We start from the raw sequence: 15,732 nt of genomic DNA, 5'->3' as shown, positions 1-15,732 counted from the left end.
CATCTATATTATAAGCAATTTATTCCATGCTGAAATGTACAGTTTATGTTAAAAACAGCATTAACTTGAAAAATTATGGGAATTCAACTACCATTCATAAACAACAATCGACCGGATTCAAAAGAAAGAAATCAAAAATTTTTACTGGCGAAAACATAAAGCAATTTTTAAAGCCCCAGATGATATATATTTAGCGACAAAGGTAAATTAAATTTAATGTGTAATATAAAAAGAGTGTTGTATTTCCCTGCATTCTTTTGAGAAAATCACTAAAAAGGCATATTTAATGCTTTTCTCGCTTTCTAGTTATAACGGCGAGAAATAGCAATTTCTCAATATTTATTGAGCAATTGAGGATGGAGGGTTGGGAAGGATACACTTATTAACAGTGAAGCTAGTGTTACATGACGGCTATATATTATTAGCTGGTTATTTTATTATTATTTCATCTATATCTATACATATATATAAGAGATTTCTACGTGTATAGTCACTCATCACGATATCTTGGGAACCATTAGGCGAAGAGACTTGAAATTCGGTAGGAATATTAATTTCGCCGAGTAGAGGTCAGCTAAGAACGGATTTTACGAAATTACATCCGCAAGAGTTTTTTTTTAATATGAACAGAACAATGTCTGTCGGGTCAGCTAGTATTTTATATCAGATATTAAATTTTTCTGATCAACAATTGTATGTTCTCAGGTGGTCACCAACCCAAGACGCGGAGTGGTGAGAGTGTTAAGTCCGGCTAATTCGACATCCGGCAAGTCACTCATATCACCCCGGGCACTTATGCCGCAAGGTAACCGACATGTTATTTTCTGTTCTTTGGTCTCATGACACAGATAACTTGGGTATAATAATATAAGCCGTTATTGATTCCAACAATATTCAAATACAAATTATTAAATATTATCTTAACACTACTCGTATAATACAATAGTTATGTTATTGGAACCCCACTCTGGCTGTAGAGCTCCGCCAGCTTACTACAAGTATCTCTCTCCATTCTTTACCTATCGTTTTTATTATTTCATTCACCCTTCTGTTTCTTGGGAGCGAGAAGGAATTATAATAGTTACGTGGGCGACAAGGGTACTAGCTGTACAGGACAACTTTTACGACGGGAAAATAGATAGCATAAAAATATTTAACCGGAGTAGAACATGGAGTTAATTTACAAAAAAAGGGCTTATAGGTATTCAAGTTGCCATTTGTATGATTTTACAAGCATTCATGTGGAGAAGTTTGATTATAGTTTTATCAATTACCGCCGCCCACATTCTCTTGGAACACCAGAGGAATCACAGGAGCGTTGCCGGCCTTTAAGGAATGTGTACGCACTTTTTTGAAGGTACCCATGTCGAATCGTCCCGGAAACACCGCGCAAGGAAGTTCATTCCACAGCTTTGTAGTACGTGGTTTGTAGTACCAGATAGTGGGGATGATATCCTAACTTGTGGCGTGAACTATCCCCATGATAAATGCGGTAGAAGACACACATTAAGTGAGCAACGCCAAGTGATCCAGCCGTTCACAGAGCACCGGGTCCCCGACAATTCGAGATGCTCTCTTGTTTGCACACGGTCAAATGGATCGAGCTGATACTGGGGTGCGCCAGACCAGAGATGACATGAAATACTCCAACTGTTGTTATAACAATAAATAACAATAACAATGTTTTACAACAATTGTTGTTTGAAATATCAATGATTAGTACATAATATGGTTGGTTTAATTTCAAATAGTAAATAAAAATTAAATGTTTCATAATTCATTTAATCTATTCTGATTAGTTAAAATAATCGGGTGCTGAAGCAAAGCATTCGTATTTTTTGTTTATCCGTTAATAATAACTAGTTTGTTATAAAGCTATCGCGGCGACAAACACAAAGCGGTCATCCCTGCCGGCCTCGTCTACGGTCTCCACCTTGAGTGTGGCTCAGGTAAGCTTTTATATTATTTACCAGTGGGAGGCTCCATTGCACAGGATGCCGGCTTGATTATAGGTACCACAACGGCGTCTATTTCAGCCGTGAAGTAGTAATGTGTAAACATTATTGTGTTACGCTCTGAAGTTTGTCGCAGCCTGTGAAATTACTGGGCTGAGGCTCTAAATGAGACTTGAAGATGGCAGAGAGAAATGAGAAGGTGGCGAGCGCAATTGTAGTGCCGCTCATAATCTCTTCTAATACCTAACCTTAACCCATCAGAAATGATCACAAAATTGTAAAAGGTGAAATCTTAACAATAATTATAAATTGAATGGAAATAAACTAAATGTAAATATTAAAAAAAAACCAAAATAATTCAATTTTGTACCAAAAACACGAATAAAAACATTTTAAGAGTATAATTTACCAAGGTACTATAAAATTCCATGGTATCAGTATAGATGATAAAAATTTAGACTGAAAGGCTCATATATAATCACTGGTTAAAAGAATATATCAATTTGTCTTTGCTCTTAGACGAACCAGAAAGACAGCAAAAGAAGCTGCAATCATTGTCTATCATTGCTATATAGCATCTATAATTAGGTTATGGTATCTTGCTATGGGGTAACTCCACAAACATAAACAAAATATTACTGGCTCAAAAGAGATGTATAAGAGCTGTGGCTGGTATAGCTGACCCTTCGATGGCTGCAGACCTCTATTTTTAAATTTAAACATACTTACTGTTATCGAAATTTATGTACTAGAGGCTACTTTATTTGTTAAGAAATATTCAAATTTATTCACTCGGCTGGGCGACTGTTCTTTGTTTCCATCGCGTGATCCTACTAGACTTAGAGTACGTGGGGTATATTAGAACCACTCTGTACCAAATAACACTGTCATGCTATGTGTGTAATAATATTTAATAAATTACCAAAAGAAATAAGAGAGGAGGCAGTGTTAAATAGATTTAAATTATTAACACTTAAAAATATTGTTTATAATATTGTGAAGTGAAACTACAAAAATATTATATCGTGCCTGTCAAGCCGAAACATGTGCCTGCTCTTAAATTGTAACAACTTTACATGTAAATGTTTCTGGCAAATAAAGAACTTTCACTTTGGGTTCTTCGAGAATCCTGAGCGGCACTGAGTTGTAATGGGCAGGGCGTATTAATAACAATCAGCTGAACGTCTCGCTCGTATCGTCCCTCAACGTCATAAAAAAACCTTATTTGGATAAAAAAAACTATTTACTAAATATCCTATGGTATTAATTTCATTATTTAGTGCTTTTTCAGTGGTTTATTATTTATATAACATTTGATGTGTTACGTATTTGTGTACTAATAATTCATGAACATAACCTTTAATGTAGTGCATATTTGATTGAAATCTCATGTGCCTGTTTGGCACCCACACCCTTCCAAGTAGAACAAAACTAACGGTACTGCATTAGTTTCGCTCACCAATATTTAATTAAAGTTATACTTCTTTTGGCGCGATGGAGAAAAATGATGAGAGTGAATTTTTACGATGCGCGCGCACACCGACACCTGAATTCTACATCATCATAGAACACGTGTTTCGTAACAGTACAATTAAACAGTGTGAATAAATAAATATTATTTTGGTGTTTTTATTAAATAAAATAAATTAGTACTTACTAATTATTTATTAGTATATCTATATAATATTATATTGAATATAAGTGATAAAGCTGGTTTGAATAAACTGTTTTGAGTGCATTTATATTGTTTGTATGTATTAATAGTTATTTATGCAAGTGTTGTGTAATAAGGTAAATTTAAATGCTGAGTGTTTATACTATCGTTGATCTTAACTATTTGATAAAATTTGATTTATTTTTCCATACGCTAAAGAAGTATAATTTCTAACGCGTGTACAAGAGTACACACCCATTTTTAATTTTGGTATTTGACTTTGATACCAAGTATCGTTAAGTGTTACCAAACAGTACATTGGAATTTTTGGTACATTCGAAGGTGCCATATTGCCTAGATTTTTTTAAATAGTGTGAGTGTTAGAAATTGAACAAATATAAAAATCTTTTTCAGAGTTCTGCCGGATTAACTAACATTAGCAGTTCACAAGGAGTGGTCACATCATCAGTTACAACAAGAACTGTTCAAATATCTGGCGGTCGCACTGTGCAACTGTCCAACCAGACTGTCCAATTAGCAACCGGACAATCTGTACAACTTTCCGGTCACACGTTGCAACTTTCTTCTTTACAATTGCCAACGCATAGTGTTCGTCTACCAAGCGGGCAAACGGTCCAATTAGCATCACCGCAAACAGTTCAAGCCATTAGAGCTGCCACCCAGAAATCTCAAACACCTCGGCCGCAAACGCAAAGTATCCGACCCTTAACCCAAATTCCTGTCTCTACGGTCCAATTAGCGGGCCAAACAGTTCAAATAGCCGGCCAAACTGTTCAATTGGCTGGCCAAAGCGTGCAATTAACTGGGCATACCGTGAAGTTACCGAGTGGCCAGAGCGTCCAAGTCGCTAGTCAAAGCGTTCTACCAACTCAAAGTGTCCAATTACCTTCTGGACAGACAGTTCAGTTAGCCAGTGGCAATGTGCAGACCGTACTGAGTGGACAAAACGTGCAACTTGGCAATCAAAGTGTACAATTAGGTTCGCAGACGGTTCAAATTGGGAACCAAACAGTACAGCTAGCCGGTGGACAAACTGTCCAACTGCCGAGCGGCCAGACGTTACAGTTGTCGAGTGGGCAAACGATACAATTGGCCAGCGGTCAGACATTGCAGTTGGGTAACCAGACCCCCAAGTCGATGGCACAAGTCGTCAGGACGTCGAGTGGCGAGAAAACTACGCAACCTATTGTCGCGAAACTTCTAACTAATGCGCAGGTAATTTTTGAAATTGTATTATATATTTATACTAAGTTCTATCATTTATAATCACCGCGAATTGAGTGGGCACGGAACCTTATTATAATATCATGTCGATGTCTCATCATCAGCCGGAATACGTTCACTGCGGGACAAAGGACTCGCCCAAAGATTTTCACGACGATCTGTTCTGTGCCCTCATCCAACTTATTCCGGCGATCTTGATTAGATCGCCGGTCCATCTTGTGAGGGCCTACTAACACTGCGTCTTGCGGGACGTGATCGCCATTCGAGGACTTTACTGTCGCACCGGGCATCTGTCCGTCGAACTATGTGCCTCACATTAAGGAATTTGTTAGAAACTGTGACAATCATAATTTTAATACAAAGCTGTGGAATGAACTTCCTTGTGCGGTGTTTCCGGGACGATACGACATGGGTACCTTCAAAAAAAGCGCGTACACCTTCCTTAAAGGTCGGCAACGCTCCTGTGATTTCTCTGGTGTTGCAAGAGAGTATGGACGGCGGTGATCACTTAACAACAGGTGACCCGTACGCTCGTTTGTCCTCCTATTCCATAAAAAAAAAATACGAGGAACAAACATAAACTTGTTATGCCTACTACTCGGTTGAGTCGAATTTTTTTCTGTGAGTTTTTTATTGGGCGATGTATATGCTTTTCAATACGATCCCAGAAAATGTACAAAACAAACGTGTTCCGAACTTTAAAAGAATTGTTAAAAAACTTTGTGTGGGAAAGGTTATTAAAACATAAATTATTTTCTTAATGATATCGTACCACAGACTGAGAATGAAGCGGACACCCTCGGGCTCTTTAACTGTAAATGTTCATTGGACGATATTGCGTTCGTTCTTTTCAGGTCTGAGGCAGTAAATCATGTATAATTTTACCAATTATAATACAGTAATGCTAGATTTTGTTTTTTGAATTTTCTTAATATTTGTATTGGTACATATAAATATTTATGTATTTGTATTTTATTTGAAATAGCTAATAAAAGCACACTATATGCATTATATGAACATCAGTTTTTAATATATTAGCACTGACTTAGTACTATATATGTGTTGTGTGACGTGACGTGTACATGACGTGTGTCAGGGCCAGGTGATGTCGGTGGAGCGACGCGGCCGCCCCGTACTGCTCGCGGGCAAGCCGCTGACCAACATTATACTGCAGGTGAGTGACACAACGAGTCAAGTGAAACTTAATATATTGTGTCCAGTGAACTCTTGAACTAATTAACTGATTTTAATGGAGCGCAGTTAAGTCCGACTTGCGATGTAAGATAGTTTTTGTTTAGATTTGAGACCCAAAATTATTTTTATTTCCAATATTTGTTTTGTGCATGTTTTCTATGAGAAAATTTATTGACGCACGGTTTGACAGTTCTGCTGTGAAATCATTTCATTATAATGACTGAAGGCCTACCCTCAGCTTTCGATTGGCGATTAAATTCCGATGCAGTTCAGTTTAGGTACCTACAGTACTACCTAGGTGGAAAGCGATGGAATCGCTTATGGAAAAATGAACGAAGGAATTTGTCTGTGGTCCGCGATGTGAGAAAGAGGTGACTATGCAGTCGTTGCATAAGTCTGTCTCTTTTACTCGAACCATATCTATCCGTTGCGTTTTGAAATCTAAAGACCCCCATCAGCGTAATTTATTCGATTGACTGATCTTAAGAGACTTTTTTTTTTTATGGAATAGGAGGACAAACGAGCGTACGGGTCACCTGTTGTTAAGTGATCACCGCCGCCCACAATCTCTTGCAACACCAGAAGAATCACAGGAGCGTTGCCGGCCTTTAAGGAAGGTGTACACGCTTGTGACGTTCCTTCCGTATTTTAATAGTTTAGCGAAATATTTTAAGTTAAAAAAAGGAGAAGGCTCCAAAAGTATTGTAGAATTTTTAGATTAGAATTACATATTACTTATAGAATTACATATAGTCCATAATAAATTAAATACTTTTTTTACTTTTAATGTTTGTGGATATTGATGTAAGTTTTAATTATATTTTTTTATAATATTTTCAATAAAATATTTTCATCATCTTGAAATAATGTGGCACATTCGTCATGACTGTGACATTTTATATGGTTTCTTATCCAGAATCTATGTTTTCGTCGATAGTTTAAATATTGAAGAATTAATTGAGTTTCTTCAAAATCTTGAATCCTCTTCCTAAAGCAAACTAAAATATAACTTTTGTAATATATAATGTATAACTTTCGTAGACATCAGTTGACTGATTTCAAACTCACACAAGTCACAGCCCACATCTGCCCGCTACACATCTCCTCTCCGCTTTGGTGGTAATATCCTGACCGCTTCGCGGCTAATCTCCTCTCATCTCACATGAAACAATAAAGACTTTAAATTAAAAGTCATATAATTAACTTTCTAAAGATGTTTTTTTACTTGAGCTGTAATTTATAATAATATCTATTTGAAAAATAATGTGATCATTGTTGTTGCTCGGGACTAAGATGCCTAACATCTATTAATGTTTCTACTCATATTATGTGCGATATTATAAACGTATACAAGAAGTTATCTCTCCATGAAAAGTCTCGGCGGGAGTCGTATATTAAATTAAATTAAAGTTGGCATATATGAGGAGAGGGGGTGGGGGAAAAAGGCATTTGCACTGTCAAAGTCATCATACTTCAACCATTAATTATTAATAAATTAAAAAAATTCTGAAGGCAAATTTTATGGAGAACTCCAGCCTTAAATTCCTCAAAATCTTGGCTCTCCAAATTTCAAATTCCCAATAAAACAGTGATATCAAACTATTTGTTGTTTACGTTTTATTATATATGCTTGTACTCCAGTTTTTCTAGCAAATTAAGAATCGCAGACAATTAATTCCCTTTGTGAATGTGGCCTAGATGAAGGAAATGTGGATCATATGTTCTGTAATGATGCAACCGTCGTTGTACACTTTTATACCTGCTGAGTTCCCCGCCCAACTTCCTTTATATATCTCCTCTCCCTAGTTTTCAAGTTCCTAGTAAGTATCTTGTATAATATTTAATAAAAAGAATAGGATTACGTTGTAAATATCACTAAGTATATTTAGTAATTTATATTTGTGTATGTCCTTTATAGTCATGTATGTACATTTGCTTCAGGTGTAAAATAAGTAATATAATATTATATATAATAGAATGTTAATTGTTATTGTTCTGTTTGTGATTCATTACAATGATTGTAGCAGAGTGACGGCGGCAGTGTGCGGGGAGCGGGGAGTCACACACCACAGACCATAGTTATTAGTAATATGGGTGAGTAGTTGTATAACATTATAATGTCAGTCATTAACTTAACACTCGAGAGGAGAGGAGAGTGAATATAAATTATCACAATGGTAGTAGCGTAAATTACAACTACCAATTTTACAATTTAATTTAATTTTTTTTTTATTATAATCACGCTTACAATGTTTGAAAAGCTGTCACATAGTTTGTTTATAATTTCTAAACGGCCAGTCTCGCTCTCCGGCAAAATATTCAATAGCCAAATAAAAAACAAATCAAGAACTCATTTGAAATAGACTTTTCAAAAAAAAAAAAAATCTCAAACATTTGAGTGGCAAACAATTAATGACATACCTTAAAGTTAGAGTAATCGCATCAGATTCCCAGAATGTGTAGTTTAGGTTATGTTCTACTCATTAAAATGTTTTTAATATATTTGTCCATTGCAGCTTCCCAAAGTGCCACAACGTCGTCGACTTCAGCGCCTATTTTGAAGTTACAACAGGTAAGACTCTCTCTCACTTTGTTATTGTCAAAACGTATCAAAGAAGTATTGTGAAGATGTTCCTATACAGGCATTAATAATGTTGTACATGACGCCAGCAGCTGGGTGAGTACCTCCGCCACCAAACAAGTGTGTTATCACAGCTATGACAATTATGAAGCTTCTAATCATTGACGTACAAGAAACAACTAAACTTTTAATCGCCAATAAAAAGGTCGTCAAAAATTTCCGAGCGTTGTTTTATACATGTAAAAACATTAATTTATACAAATAACATCAAAATATTTAATCAAATTAGAACCTTATTTCGTGGCAGTAATGTTAAAAGTCTATTGTATACGGTCATTAGAAGTAGCAATACTACGTCACACACACGAACACGACGCAGAAAATTTTTGTTTTACCAATTGAAATGTAATTATTTTGCAAAATTAATAAACGCCAAATTACTTACATAATTAAGTTAATTTAAAGGGGCACTTACCAGTAATTCGACAAATCCATCCTTTTTAATTTATTTTGAGTTTTTCAATGAAAAAATGTAATTGCGTGGCGTTGTATTCAAAGCGCGGTCGAAACTCATTTGAATGAGTCCTCTGCTTAAAAGACGCGTACACAGAGTTTTGCTTTAGTAAATTTTTGATGGTCAAAAGTTGTGAGAGATTGTGAGCCTAGTTGTTAATTGTACGTCAATGTTTGTAAGTCTTAACATCTTAATATGATGTAAGTGCCCACTTACCTTGTGGTAAACATCTTACACCAGACTCAGTACTCGCAGGTATTGTTTGTTCAACACTATCTTTGAGCAGACTAATTTTGTCACTCGCTCGAACTATAAAAAATATTATTTTTGAAGTGAAACTTCTTTATGGACTTATGAGAGAAAGAGAAATTTTATATCAATGTGGTCACTATTTTCGAAAATTTTTCAAAGTTCAGTATTATAGTGAAGTAAAGAATAATATATTAGTTTGAAAGTGATTAAATAGAAAGAACATAGCTTTAGAGTTTAAAGTGAGTATTAAAATAGCTTTAATTTAATACGAATGTTTTTTTTCTTAAGCCTTACCTACCTGGTTTCTGTGAAGTTGTAAATAGTAGAAAAATGATATGTTATAAAGAAGTTGAACTGTAGCCTGTATTCTCTGGTACACAGACATTTTTTTTTCTATAGTTTTAATCTTATTTGTAGGTAAACCCAATACATCAGGTTAAAGTACCGCAGGGAACAAAAATACAACAGGTGAACAAAATAAGCATGGAACACATAATATTAACATAATATATGCACCTAGTACACTTTAACTGCATGAATTATTTATAGATCACCGAAAAAAACTACTAGATATAGGCCTGTGTTTTGTAAACATATAATACTTTAGTATTATTTTGATTTTACTTTTAAAGGATTAAAACTTGTGTAATTGTAACTGTGTTTTTATATTTGTGTAAGAATCACATTCTTTTTAAGATTTTAGCTAGCGTTTCGTGACCTTTTCAAAGCACTTTTTTAGTGGGACCAATAACACTTGTTTTGATGTATTCTAATCTTCTGATACGGTTGTCATTAATGCAAGTGTAAACCTGAAAACATGCTCTCAATAGGTCACGAAACGTAGAATTAGCTAAAATAATGACAAAAGTATGTGCGTGTAATATTTACGCGCGGTTGAAGTAAAAGTATAATTAACAGATACATATATTATATACTTTTATTGGTTATCTGAAAGCACATAGACAAAATATTATGTTATTTTCGTTTGCCCTTGTTTGTCCCACCTATTCTAGGACATCCAGTATATAACAAATTTAATAGTTGTATTTTATTTCAAAACTAATGTATGAGCACATTTATAATTACACGCCTTTTAATCATATAAAAATGGTTTTTATTTAAGTATTTTTATATTTATTTTTTATATATATATTTATTTTATTTACATTTTCTTTCATTTTGTTACGTTTTCACTATCGTTTAACTGATGAAGAATTTTCTTATATATTTGTGTAAAACGCTCATAATAGATTGGCGAATGGTTATATTTATTAAAATTCACTCAGAAAATGAGGTTTTTGTTATGGATTTGAGGCTTGTCAGTTGTCGCTGTTGAACTATTTAATAGTATAGTGATTGATAGTGATAAACTGTAGGTAACATGTCATTAAATTGAGTGTTATAACTCGCTTGACACAATACTTGATCTTATTATTGTTCTGTTTATTACAACGATTAATGTAATTTAATAGTGGAATTATCACTAGCATTCGATGTTTGTTTCCAATGGCTAGAAATAGGCATACAATGTTGTAGAAAATTTTGATTTTTTCAATCAAAATTTGAATAAAATTCCATAATTGTCTGCATATTTTAGTCAAGTCATCGAATTGAATTATATCAAATGTTTCCTGTGACCGCGTGTACTCAATGTAAGCACGCCAATCATATTTTTAATACCTTATTCAATTTGTTGTCGTTGAAGGGGGAGCGGTTTTGTTTGCGCGGCGTGTGTACACTTGATGTTACGTTGACGAATAAAGTAAAACGATTGTGTCGCTTTAAATAAAATAAATGCTATAAACTTAGATCATTTATACATCCAGATAGGTCCTCTTGCTGCTAGACAACCGATGAACACAGGCCAGGCGAAAATGAAAAATATTTATTTCAGTAACAAAAATGGTACAAACATAATAGTGGATGTGACCTTCTATTAAGTGAGGAACACCTGTACCTAAAGATCACGGTCTTCCATATCAATTAAAATTAACAGTACCAAAAACCAGGGATCACAAATTAAGTCTATAAAAATATAATATAACGAAAGAAAAATATTATACGAACAGGATGTCTGCGTGTGGGTGTGAGTGATTGTGTGTCTGTGTGTGTCATTGTTACTTATCTTAAGGCACTACTTATTGTATTACTAAACGTATACATAAACAATTTACTCCGCAACATAATTGATAGATTTCAATCAAGTGGTTATACTTCGCGTACATTCCACTTTGTTAAACGTATAGATCTCGAACGTATAATTCTAAAAATGTTCATAAAATGATAACTACTGGGCCATACAATGTCAAATTTTTATGGGACCAAATGGCAAACATTCTGACTCAAACTTGAAAACCTCCTCCTTTTTGAAGTCGGTTAAAACCATTTGTTTGACTGTTTCAGGGTGCCGCGAGTACGTCAGTAGCGCCACCTGGCGGCGTGCGCAGCGTCCTGATGGGTGGCCGACACGTGCTGGCGCGGCTCTGGAGACCCAGCAACCAGCAGCCGTGACCGACAGACTGACACCTGTGGACACGACCAAATATTATCCTCATTTTATCTGCTTTTTAAAACCCGCCCGACCAGAATCCGATCGTGCTCACTCTCGTAACCGACTTGACCCACGTGCCGGTACAGTTAGTAAGCCCTGCCCACTCACGGTATAGTTTAAGTTGCGCTATTTAAAAGCGTCAGAAATGCTTCCATATTTTATATACGGTCACTGGCGCATACTAACACAAAGTGATTAATCACGAGTGTAAGACGTAGCTTGTGACGCACACTAAAGTATTATATAACCCTGGCCTGTTTGCTTCGGTTGTCTAGATGCAAGAGGCTCCATCTAGACGTATAAATGATCTAATCCTTACACATAAATGCCCCGTGATTCCATTGGAATTGTAAAGGGTTACCAGTTCATTGGACCACCAATTCTGAAAGTAATAGTTTTTATAATTTTATTACGGTATGTAGGACCTTATTTGTGTATCGAAAAAGACTTACAGACTAATAACATCAATAGATATAACTTTACCCATTGTGTTACTTGATTTATCAACTTAATGTGACTTATGTTTCGGTACTGTGTGTAAGATTGTTATTGTTTCATCCTGTGATTTAAAACCGCAGGATGAATGAAATAAACCCGTTGGAACTGAATCAATATTAATTAGATTATATATTTGGTGTTATAATAAAGGTGAACATTTGCAGATCTTCCAAATAACATTATGCAAAATCAGTTAAAGTATGTATTTGTTTTTATATTTACCATTTCGCTTGTATTCATTGAAGTTTCTGTACACTTACGGCCTTACAAATAAACTTGGTATGAAGTTATGTCTGTGAATAAACCAAGCAAAATGTTTACCAATAAATATATTGCTAATGATTGGTTTATTCGACGTTTAACGTTTCCCGGTGTTATTTGCAAGGTGCTTAACACTCGCAAAACTTTAAAATTATCATTGTGTCAACATGTTCATGCATATTGTTTATTTTTATTTATTCTCAAGTAAGTATCTATAAATAAAATTTTCGTGTCCCGGTGTTTGTTACCAAACTCCTCCCAAACGATTGAATCGATTTGTATAAAAATATGTCTGTACATCGGGTAGGTCTGAGAATCGGCCAACATCTATTTTTAAAGCCCAAATTTTTTTTTTATTTGTATGGCAATACAACGTTTGCTGGGTCAGCTAGTATCTTTATACAAAGTTTATTTGTAAGGCCGCAAGTTATCGTTAGTTACGTTATTAATAATTGTCTGTATATATGGTATTTTGTTACCACTACACAGAGTTATACTGGTTGTTAGTTTGAAAGTATTATTTATTTGTATATCATTAGTTTATATTGGAGTAAATCATTTAGGAATGCTGAATTTTTATTATTTAAAGTGTGCTTGAGTTTGTTTCATATTTCGTTATACAAATCTATTGGTCGTCACATAGAAAATATCAATTTAATAACATTAGGTAGGTTGTAATATGACGAAAAAAAGCAGCTTCACTTTCTTAATGATGCGCGCTGAAGTGAAGTGATCACCTAATATCAAGTGATTCGTTGTTCATGATTGACATATAAACAAGTACAGGGACAAATATCATTTTCAAACTTGTATTACCTTTTTCAAATTCGACCCCTTGTTTCGTGTGTATCTCGCATCAATTTTTTTGAGACGCACATAAAAAATAATTGTTTAGTTGAAAGAATAAATATTTTGTAATTTATTCATAAATAATTGAACCGATAGTGTATATATTATAAACATTTCCAAATGTTCACAATTGATACAAAGACTTGTGAACTCTACTTATTAGTGGGTAACATTTAAAGTATCTGATACTGGACTGGACTGGAGTATTGTACGAGTGCACTCGTTTTATGTTTAATTATAACAATTATAATAAACCTGTAAATTGTATATATTAATTATAATATAGTTAGTATGGTATTACAATACAATATAGTTTACGTTAACTTTCGCACATTTTGGTATATGTAATATATTAAGGTCAATTCTGTATTTGGTTTTTATTTACTCCTGTACCTGTGTATATTGTTATTGTCTTGATGATTATTGATAAGGAACTGTTGAACATAATAGAGAGGACACCTGATAAAAGTACTTCATATGTTAAAGAAGCGAAAATGAACGAAAGTGCTGTGAAAGGTGAAGACGTACTGGCAAGTAATGTTATCTGTGGATCTGACGTGATGACATCACTATATAGGTGATATCTATTTATTTATTCAAGGTCCACCACCACGTAATACACGTCATGTCAATTCATAAAACTGTCACACAAAGTCCAAAAATCGTGTTCCTGCAATTATAAGTGTACAATTACACATCATTCACATAAAGAAAAATAAAAGAAACAAACAAATATGTGTAGATTCGCGGATAGTCGTCGCAGTCTGCACGCAGCCAGGTGATAGCCCTAAGAAAGGGGCTCACTCGGATCCGTTCAACTACCGCCCCATTGCCATTACCTCCATTTTCTCCAAAGTATATAATGTAATGTAATGGAGTCGTCATCAACCGCCAGCTCTTGGGATACCTAGAGGAGATTCTCGATCTATCGGAGCATCAAGGTCTTGTTATCAACGGTGCATGCTGCGTGCTATCCCCTACACTGTTTCGTCTGCATGTCAATGATATGCTGCAAATCAGCAGTATTCATTGCTATGCAGACGACAGCACAGGGTATGCTTCCTACACCCGGGAAAGCGACACAAGTTTGTGCGTTCACCGCTAACAAGTCTCCCTTCGTCGTATCCCCTCGATTCGAGATCACTCCTATAACTGCCACAGCGTGTATTGGCATACTTGGCGTTGATATATCGAGCGACGTTCACTTCCGTGGTCACTTGGAAGAGAAGACCAAATGTTAAGAAGGGACGAGACGAGCTGGACGTTCAGCGGTAATTGATACGCTCTGCCCATAACAATGCAGTGCCGATCATGAGTTTTGAAAATAGGTCTCGTCTCTAGGTAGCGTACGTAGACTGTACGTACGAAGTTAACTGAAATCTAATACAAACCGCTAGTGCCGCTGTCGCCGGGCGATACCAGTCTCTGTGTACAGTTGCCGTCGCTGCCTTTTTCTTTATGAAAAATAAGGGACGCAACGAGCAGGAAGTTCAGCTGATGGTAATTGATACGCCCTGCCCATAACAATGAATTCAAATCCTCAGCGAAAGATTATACCACTTTAATGATAGTATTCTCTACGCATTCCAATTTAGAAACGGTTATAATCTTATAACGCCGTAATTTTTTTATAAATTTAAATATATAAGCTACCGATCGTATGAATTAATCCATTTTGAAAATTTTAAACGTGATAAATGGATGCTCTGTAGTATTGCTAACGGTATAAATTATAGTCTTCTCATCCGGTAGTCCGGAAGTAGATAGCGGAACTGCTTGTATAGGCCACTCACTCATCGGTGAGGACAGCCAAGCGGGACTGGGTCGTTTTGTAGTTCTGACCGTGGTAGAAGACAGAGGAGTGCTGCTTCGCTTGATCATGTGTGATGTATCTGGGCTGTTTTGAAGGTACCAGTGATGAAATAACTAGGTAGGTGCTTTTAAAAGCTGCGCAGGTAAGTTATGGTAAGGATGGTATGTTCCTACGCTTTGTCTATGGTATGTCCTTAAGTGTGTAGGTTAGGTTACCTTATTTTGTTTACAAACAACGCCTAAAAATGGCGGTTTCTTTAAAAGTTAGGGTTGTCTAAGAAAAGAAATTGAAAAATAATATTTCTATTTTGTAGGGGAGTTTTTTTTATTAAAATTTGAACATCACGACCAACGATCATCAAACAA

The 15,732-nt window shown here is 35.3% G+C and overlaps 1 protein-coding gene across 2 annotated transcripts in view; it reads left to right on the top strand.

The window, feature by feature from the left end:
- LOC126974056 (nuclear factor related to kappa-B-binding protein) overlaps nt 1-13,921 on the top strand; it is a 39,864-nt gene extending 25,943 nt beyond the window's left edge. For both annotated transcript variants that reach the window (XM_050821440.1, XM_050821439.1), the window contains 8 exons: nt 706-805; nt 1,876-1,949; nt 4,024-4,845; nt 5,951-6,028; nt 8,073-8,142; nt 8,565-8,620; nt 9,813-9,863; nt 11,799-13,921. In XM_050821440.1, the coding sequence (XP_050677397.1) occupies nt 706-805; nt 1,876-1,949; nt 4,024-4,845; nt 5,951-6,028; nt 8,073-8,142; nt 8,565-8,620; nt 9,813-9,863; nt 11,799-11,906 (1,359 nt within the window). In that variant the 3' untranslated portion in view covers nt 11,907-13,921. The remainder of the gene's footprint in view (nt 1-705; nt 806-1,875; nt 1,950-4,023; nt 4,846-5,950; nt 6,029-8,072; nt 8,143-8,564; nt 8,621-9,812; nt 9,864-11,798) is intronic.
- The last annotated feature ends 1,811 nt before the right edge of the window (nt 13,922-15,732 follow it).

This window comes from Leptidea sinapis, chromosome 31, assembly GCF_905404315.1.
Source record: "Leptidea sinapis chromosome 31, ilLepSina1.1, whole genome shotgun sequence".
NCBI classification, from domain to species: Eukaryota; Metazoa; Arthropoda; class Insecta; order Lepidoptera; family Pieridae; genus Leptidea; species Leptidea sinapis.
Note: the sequence above shows the minus strand (reverse complement) of the source record. Positions and strands in the feature narration are given on the sequence as shown.